The 9,050-nt window shown below is 40.7% G+C and overlaps 1 protein-coding gene across 1 annotated transcript in view; it reads left to right on the forward strand.

The window, feature by feature from the left end:
• The window catches only part of Fat4 (FAT atypical cadherin 4), a 234,300-nt gene that overhangs the window by 188,342 nt on the left and 36,908 nt on the right, over positions 1–9,050 (forward strand). Inside the window, exons 8-9 of the mRNA XM_037207280.1 lie at positions 1,225–1,405; positions 8,060–8,310. Of these exons, the coding sequence (XP_037063175.1) occupies positions 1,225–1,405; positions 8,060–8,310 (432 nt within the window). The remainder of the gene's footprint in view (positions 1–1,224; positions 1,406–8,059; positions 8,311–9,050) is intronic.

The raw sequence follows: 9,050 nt of genomic DNA on the forward strand, positions 1-9,050 counted from the left end.
TTGGTTTTTTACTGGCCAGCTTTTCTTAAATTATCCCGCCTCCCTTTTGCCTCTGGGCATTTACCTTTTCTTACTTCTGTATATCTTACTTTCACTCTTACTCCTTGGCTGGCTGGGTGGCTGGTCTCTAGCATCCTCCTCTCCTTGTTCACTTGCTTTTCCCCTCTCTCCCTCCTAGATTTCTCCCTTTCTTAATTATTTCTGCCTTCCAGCCCCACCTATCCTTCCTTCCTGTCTCACTGTTGGCTGTTCAGTTCTTTATTAGACCATCAGGTGTTTTAGTCAGGCACAGTAACAGAGCTTCACAGAGTTAAACAAATGCAACATAAACAAAAGCAACACACCTTAAAATAACATTCTACAACAATAAAGCTTTAGAAGAGACAAGTAACCCCGCAAGGAGAAAAGGAGGGAGTCTGGACTGTGTTTTGTCTTAGATAAAGGCTGTGAATTGCATCGACTTTGTTTTTATTTGGAAGAGTTTACATTTGAAAAGAGTTTACATTTTGAAAGCACAACAAAAGGAGATGATTTTCTCTTCAGTTATGAGGGCAAACCCACAGCATCCCAACCGTTCACCATAAGATGAGTCTGCTGAATTTGAGTAGCACAGACGCGGCACTTGGAGTTTTGATTAAGGGTTCAATTTTGACTATATGCTGACAACAGCTGAAACAAAATTAAAATGACTTATTTCAAGCTTATGTTAACTAGAAAGGATATACAAAGTGACTTTTATGAAGATTATGATGGAAAAATAATCTGAAGAGTTTCTCCTGTTTATACACAAGTATTGATTATTCGGAAATGGGCCTTAAACACTTGAGTTTTATTGGATGTTCGTGTAGTAGTGGTGATGGTCACAGCAGTCATGTAGTGTGTAGATTTGTATATTTAGAGGCCAATTCTTCTATTCCTGCAGGCTGTCCCAAGTCTTTGCAGTATTTTAACGTAATTTCAGATACATTATGTGTAGTGTTTCTTCTGGAGTATTGCTCCCTGCATTGATGAGTCTATACTTTTGAAACAGAACAGGAGCATGCCAATGTGTTTTTGTGGAGTCAGGAGGAGACAGTTCAGACCTTAGGTCAAATCACATGTTTAGAAATTTTGCTTCCATGTTTTATAACTTTTCTCCCACATTTCTGTCTGCAGCTAAGAATGGTTAACTGTATGGTTGTGGCCATCTACAAACATTAAGACTTTATTTTCTTTTCTTCCCAGGATCCCCAGCCTTGACAGGAACAGGGACAATCAACGTTCTGGTAGATGATATCAATGACAATGTCCCCACTTTTGCCAGTAGCATACACTTTACTGCAATTCCTGAGGATGCCCCGACTGGGACAGATGTCTTGTTGGTGAATGCCTCAGACGCAGATGCTGCGGCAAATGCCATCATCAGGTATGCACACTGGACTGTGTAAACTAGTTTTTCACCAGATCTGGTCTTTAAATTAACAGAACATGATATCTAATTGCATGGGGAATTCCATATTAATATACAATACTCTTCCTGTGTCCTGGAATTGAGAAATAGACAGTAACAAGATTGCTTCCTCTAAAGCTGTGCATATTAATCTCCTTTTTAACATTTATAGTGCCTAGCAATGGTGCAGCTATGATTTCTTTTGTTGTTTGTTGCCGATTCCCTATTTGATGTTCTGTATTTAGCATGGCGGTGGGAGGTCCTGCCCCATGCAGCTGCCTGGTAATACTCAGTGATATTTAGCTGGTGTGAGGATGGCATCATATGCACATGCTTTATCAGGGTGGTGAAGATTAGGCTCAGTTTTTCCCTTTCTTTTCTCACAGAACTATGACTTGTCACTGTGCTCCTTAAGAGAATAGTTGACTTTTGATATGACGACTATGTGTTTAAAGAGCTTTAGATGACGATTACTGGTTGTAGTTAAGGTCAGGCCTGCAAGCGTCACATATCACTTCCAGAATGTTCTATGATCAAAGCAGCTTCATCAGTAGGATAAATACACCCCAGGCCTGAAGGGAGGAACTTTGAAGCCTTTGGGCATTTATAACCAAGCAGTAGCCCCAACATTAACATTTGTGTTTCCTTCATTTAAATTTTCTTTATGTAAGTCCTGGCAACATAGAGGACAGCAGTGTGGACATTTGTTCAAGGAGACAAGGAGGTGGTCATGTGTTATGTTTGGCTAACATAGCCCTGTTCTCTTCTTCCCAGCTAGTTCTAAATTGATAAGGAAAAAATTTCCCTATTTCCAGGGCCAACCCCTGAAGAAGAATTTTTACATTTCCACGTGGGCTGTGTAGTTAGGTGACTAAGAACACAGTGACAGAATCTAAAGAGGTCTGACAGTTGTCATAAAAGGCTAACATATGTATTAATATGGGTATGGCTTCATTAATGATTTATTTTTGTCACTTGCTATTAATTTCTCATGGACAAGGGCCTCTTGGGAAACTGGTCTCTTCCTGCTGGCAGAGATAAGGCGTAAGAGGCTCCAGACTCAGTCCCAGTTAATAAACATTGATTTGTTGGTCTGAGCATGTGTCAGATAAGGCAAGAGGTCTGCTTTCATTGAACTTTCCCCCCTTGTCAGGTAGCCAGTGAAATGCGATGAAGTTAGATTGTCTCATGTATGACGTTACCTCAATGCAAAGTGAATGACCCAATTAAGGGTGTATGAGGGGTATACTCTAAAGCTTAAAGTTTGTCCTTGTAATGGTGGCCATGTTAGTCCCTGTTTTTACTGTAACAGATACCTTCTAGAAGATGTTTCAAAGAAGGAAGGGTTGATACTGGCCACAGTTGCAGAGGCTTTACCCAGGGATCCATGGCTCTGGGCCTGGGATGTAGGAGATCAGCACAGCTGTGGGAACATGTAATACAGAGGGCTACTTACTTCATGGTAGCCAGGAAACAGGCAGGAGTCACAGAAAGGGTCAGGGCCTCCCAGTGCACACCTTAGTGACTCGCTTCTCCCTGCAGGTCCCACTGCCTATAGCTCCAACCTCCAGCAGTCTGTTCACATTTTATGCTCAGATCAGAGGTTTCTTGATCTCTGAAGACACCCTTGCAGACACACGCAGAGGTATCCTTTCTCAACCTCCAGTCTCTATGCCCAATCAAGTCACACCATTAACCATCACAGTGTGTGAATCTATAACAAATATTTCAAAGCATGGAGCCTGCAAACTGCTTTGGTGTATTGCATGCAATGATAGATGCTGGGAAAGACAGGGTCATGGGGTTATCAAGGCTGCAGTCAAGAGGGGATGGTTTCTATGATGTCTCCTGATGCTGCATCCTCTGGAGTGGATGCTACTGCACCATCTCAGAAGGGATGAGCAGATGCAGATGAACATGTCCCCAAGTCCTTGTGGACATCAGAGGCCTCACCAAGCACTTAGCAGATGGCCTCTGTCAGGTAATGTCCATATGTTAGAAGGATCAGGCAGAGGGAGGGACATGAACTTGGCACATCTAAGAAGGACATCATGCCAGGGTCAGTGTGACAAAGAGGCTGGAGAGTTAGGAGCAAACAATTTAAGGCACTCTAAGAGCTTTTGGGTTACAGTGTAAAATTAAGATCTTTAAATTTTGCTTGCATATGGGAGAGATTGTTGAAATGTTTTAAAGTTGAGGTGCAAATAGAGACTTGTGTATTCAGTTTGAATTAATGAAGTAAGGCCCAAGACTGTAGAAAGAAACATGGAGATCACATAGGATCAATTCACATAGAGACCCAAGCATATGCCAAGATGGGCTTGACTAGCTTGTGAAAAGGAAATTGAGGGACAAGAATAGAGGTGTGATTGTCACTGAAAGTGCCATGCAATGCAAAGACAGAATGAGTGTCATCTGTCGGTCAAGCTTTGGCCTTGAGCACTTGGGCAGACCATGGTAGTGGGGAGACTTGAGGGGGAGCAGTTTTGGCCCAAATCAAGAGTTTTATTTATTTATTCGTCCCTCTTCCCCTTTATGTGATGCGATGTGGTGTGTGTGTGTGTGTGTGTGTGTGTATGTGTTTGTGTGTGTGTGTGAGTGCATCTAATTCTGTAATTTACATTGTCCTAATTCCTAGAAGGCTGAAGCCCTCTTTGTTCAGTTGCTGCTCAGTAATTTTTTGAGGAAGATTTTAGGAGACCTCTCCTATCCTAAAATTTAGTGTTGTTGTAATTCTTTATTACCCAGCAAGAGGAAATCCTCTCCAAAACAAGCAGCTTAGCACATCGCTGGTGGGTGGTAGGAACTGTCTGAAATGTCTCAATTCCCAGCCTAAGGCTGTGGGCTCACCAGCTGATGCTTTCACTCGCTGGCCCACAAACTATTATTATTAGTGTAAAAAGCTATGGCACTCTGCTGGTTTGCTCCAGCACACATGAAGATTCACTGAACAATGCCTTTCTGTGATTTTCAACTATGGCGCATGATTTAAAAATTGGTCCAGCAATGCCTTGAGGGCTGGGATCCAGCTCAGTGGCAGAGCACTGCATGCTAGCCTACGTGAAGCCCTGAGTGCACTCACCAGCTCCACAAGAGTAGAATCCATTTTTTGAACGAATATCCCTAATACTCTACAGTTACCACATTGTTTGTTTATTTCCAGCCACGGTCTTGCTGTGAGGCCTAGGCTGGTCTTGAACTCCTGGCAATCTTCCTGCCTCCTAAATACAGGGATTAGAGCTATGTGCCGCAACCCTGGCTCTACCACAGAATTCTTGAAAGGAGGTTCACACAACTTAATTTCCCTCTGCCGTTTACTCCCAACAGTCTTCCACTCTGATTTTTCCTTCATTGTGTTACTAAACTACAGACTCTACCAGGGGGCTGTTGAGTCTTGTCTTTCTTTCACCTTTGGTAACACTTCATTCATTCTTGATGCATTTCTTCCTCTCTTTTCTCTGGCAAGTGTTCTCCTCACTGACTCCTTGAGTCTCACTCATCATGGCACTTTGGCTGCACATTGAGAGCTATCTGAGTTTCCTCCTCTTCTACAAAACAGTTTAAACATTCCCCACAGCATTTCTGACATTTCCTTTTTCAGAGGGAGGGAGAGATGGAGAGATGGAGAGATGGATGGATGGATGGATGGATGGATGGATGGATGGATGGATGGACAGATAGAATATGAAGTACCCTTTCCTTTGCCTGTGCCATATTTATGTCAATTATTATGCACTGTATCTGAACTGTACATGTGACTGTGTGACTCCACTCCTTTGTTCATTAATTTGTTCCTTCCTTCCCTCTCTCTCTCCCTCTCTCCTCACTACCTTCCTTTCCTCCCTTGTTCCCTCCCTCCCTCCTTCCTTCCTTTCTTCCTTCTTTTCAACCTTCTTTCTTTCCCTCCCCCTTCCTCTCTTTCTTCATTTCTCCTTCCCTCCCTCCCTGCCTCCTTTCCTTCTTCCTTCCCTCCCTTCCTGTTTTCTCTCTTACTCTGTTTCTGATATGGTCTTATTAGGCCATTATGGCAAGCCTGGAACTTGCTATATACTTCAGGCTGGCTTCAAACTTGCATAGATCCACCTACCTCTACCTCCAAGAACTGGGATCAAAGGCATGCATCAATATGCCTGGCCCCAGGTATGGCATTTCTTATCTTTACTATACAACCTCACTAAAGGTTTTCCATCTTAATATCATAGGGTGATGGGCAAGGAGCATGTTGAAACCACCAAGGCTGTAGCCCCCGTCTAGATCAGCTATTTTTGTAGCTTGTGAACTTCCTTGTACATAGATTTCCCCATAGATTTAGATACTTCATCTGCAAAGATTCTAAGGTTGAAAATAAATGGTTAGAATCATTTTGCATTTCAAGGAATGAATATAGAAATTTCCTAGTGAAGGTAACACAGTAAGATGTTGATCACATGTTGGAAATGTTTAAGGAACAGCATAGATATTCAACTAGTAAAAGAACACTACTAAATGGCTCAATGATATCATGACTGTCCAACAGTCCCTGAGGGCCCCAGAAGCCCAAGTGTCTCCCCGGTGCTGAGAACCCAGCGGAGCCTCCAATAACTGAGGCATCAAACTCCTGGCCCAGACTTTATGTGACAGTCTATTTATAGACTGGCTTGTGTTGCTTTCCTCTCTTCTCAACTTGGAAGCATAAATTAGCAAGCAAGGGGTGTTACAGCATACTTCATATTTAAAATAAACTTTTCATGCATTTCAGAATTTAATAAAGCCCCCAACAAAAATCATATCAATATGGTAGTTTTTTTTAAATTGAAATATATTACCTATTTTTAAACAATCTTACAGGCAATTCTATGTTTGAAGGCATGGAATAAATGACCTATGTTTTACAATAGAAGCTTCCTTTATCATTTAGTTAAACTTGAGCTGCTGGGACATGATCTGCCTTTCAACCATTGTTCCTTGTTTTCCACTATACAGAAAACATGGGAATTCAGATTCTTTCACTTTTTTTTGCTCTCAGTTTTTAATGGGTTTTAGTGGAGGAAATGGTTGAAATTTGACCTTTGTTGCTGTTAAACTGTTGAAGAATGTTCATAGCAGAACAAATCATTTATTTTCCTATTAATTATTGGAAAATGCCTATGGCCACTGATGCTAAGTTTTCAGAGTAGAAATCACATGCTTCTATGACCCAGCTCCCCAGGAACTCTCAGAAAGGCCAGTTCCTTTGAGTATTCCATAAACCTTGGTTTGATAACTTTTAGAATTTTGTCTATAAACCTCTGACATTTTTACTTAAAGAGAAAGATTTTAACTGTAGAGGGGTGGTAGTTGTACCTTACTAGAAGACTCTTCAACTCTAAGAAATACAATAATTTTTATCCTGATTTAGGTTTAATTCTGGCATATATGTATGCCAAAAATGGTGAAGCCCTGAATAATATCACCTACTTTATACATCCAAGTCACTTTTCGACCAAACCCCTTCTCTATTATACTTCTGATTCAGTTTTATAGGACCTCTATTCTTTGTAAATATGAATTTCAAAATGTATCATATCCCTAAAACAGTATAGAAAAGCTGGCATTGGCTTTTAGCTGTGGGCATATTGTAGACCATGCACCTGGCTATTGTGATGTGAGGTGTGGGTGTTTCTTGCCCTGTAGTTCCCGGTAGACATTGTCTACTGCTTTGCTTACATGGCCAAACCAAGGCACACCTCTGACTCCAAGGAGGGCACTTATATAAAGAGGGAAGATTTTTTTTTTTTTAAAGACATCTACTTTTTCTGATCTGCAGTTAATGGAGTGCAGATTGTTCTGTGAACTTTCAAGTCAGGCTGCTTCTTTAACTTTCAAATTGGACTCCACTTGAGACACAAAACCATGAACAGACACAGATAGCCAGCCTCCCCGTCAGACAGAGAAAATGGAGAAGCTGCACTCAGTGAAAACTCCTGAGAGTTAACTGATCTGTTTAGCATCATACTGTCCAGGAAAATGTCATCCTTCCCTGGCAGGGAAGCAGTGAGGCCATCTGAGGAATAAGGAATGAGGCAACATGAACAAAGAAATGCCTCTCTGTGCAAACAGCCCTTTTGCTTATGCTAGATAGCCAACATGCTACAACTCCAGTGTTTTGTCTTTGAGAATAACGTCCCCAATTGATCCTCTTTATTACAGATAGAGCAGAGAAATGCTTTTAAAGGTGCTTGAAACATGTCCACTGGTGACGACTCTGGCCACCAACATCAGTGTTAGAACAAGGCACAGGTTGTAATTCCTAGCTTGTTTGAACGGCAGCTGTGTTCTAGGCTGATTTTGTGGCCTTGCAGCGATCTGATCTGAGAGTTTCGAGACTCCTAAGGACCTTGCAGGGCCCTTGTGGTCACTGAACATTTTAGAATAATGATTGCTTATGTGACAGCACAGAACATTTCAAGTAACTGTTTCCTATCTGGATTTTTTCATTGCTGTGTGTTTAAATTTTTTTTGTTAAATATCTACATTTATTTATTTATTTATTTATTTATTTGTTTATTTATTTATTCATTCATTCATTCATTCATTTATTTATTTATAGAAAGCAGGGTGTCATGACATCACAGCTGAATGTGACCTGCTTCTTCATGCTCTTTGCTTCAGTTACAGTATCATCGGTGGAAACTCGCAGTTTACCATCAACCCATCCACAGGACAGATCATCACCAGCGCATTGCTGGACAGAGAAACCAAGGATAATTATACCTTGGTCGTGGTTGCCAGTGATGCTGGGTCTCCAGAGTCTCTCTCCAGTTCTACTAGTGTGCTTGTGACAGTGACGGATGTCAATGACAACCCACCCCGGTTCCAACATCACCCGTATGTCACACACATCCCATCTCCTACTCTTTCAGGTAATTCAATAGTGAGATCACTCAGGTGTGTGTAACTTATCAGACATCTTCTGTGAACAGAGATACATACAATACACATAACACAGTCTCATCTGGAAAACCCTCTAAAATTCAGGGTATGAAGTTTAGATCCAATGAAACTGAAGAGAATGCAAATTCTTACCTTGTAAGTCATTTTCTTTTATTCAGATTAGCTGTGTACAGGACTTTACAACTGTCACAGCTCCCTGGTTTTAATTCTTATAATGTTTCTTCAACACTGTAAATGAATAAAATAGATCTCACTCCATCATCAGTGATGGGCCTGTTCTGACATATTTGTATGTAAGTTCCTAAGAGGGGAGGTATTATCTTTATTCCACATACCAATTTCCTCATGGTTGAAGGAAAATAAATACTTCAATTCTTCATAGATGTATTTTCAAAAAGTTGAATTAGTAACTAATTCTAAATATTGCATTTTCCTATCCCAGTCCTGCTTCTCTTCTCAAGCTTATGAGCCCATTATGAACTGTAATCTTGGTAGCAACATGAATTTATCTTCCTGCATTAAAAAAATTAGTTTATCATTTATTTCGTAAATAGTGGTATATTCTCTCAGGAACTAAGCAGAGATGCTGGCATTTGTAATTTTTGATGAAATTATAAATAATAAAATATACAAATACCAATAATATTATCTTCTTTCATTAAAAATATTTTATTAGAAGAAAAAAATGAGTGGATTCAGTATTTCTCCC

Source organism: Peromyscus leucopus, chromosome 6 (genome assembly GCF_004664715.2).
Source record: "Peromyscus leucopus breed LL Stock chromosome 6, UCI_PerLeu_2.1, whole genome shotgun sequence".
Lineage (NCBI taxonomy): Eukaryota > Metazoa > Chordata > Mammalia > Rodentia > Cricetidae > Peromyscus > Peromyscus leucopus.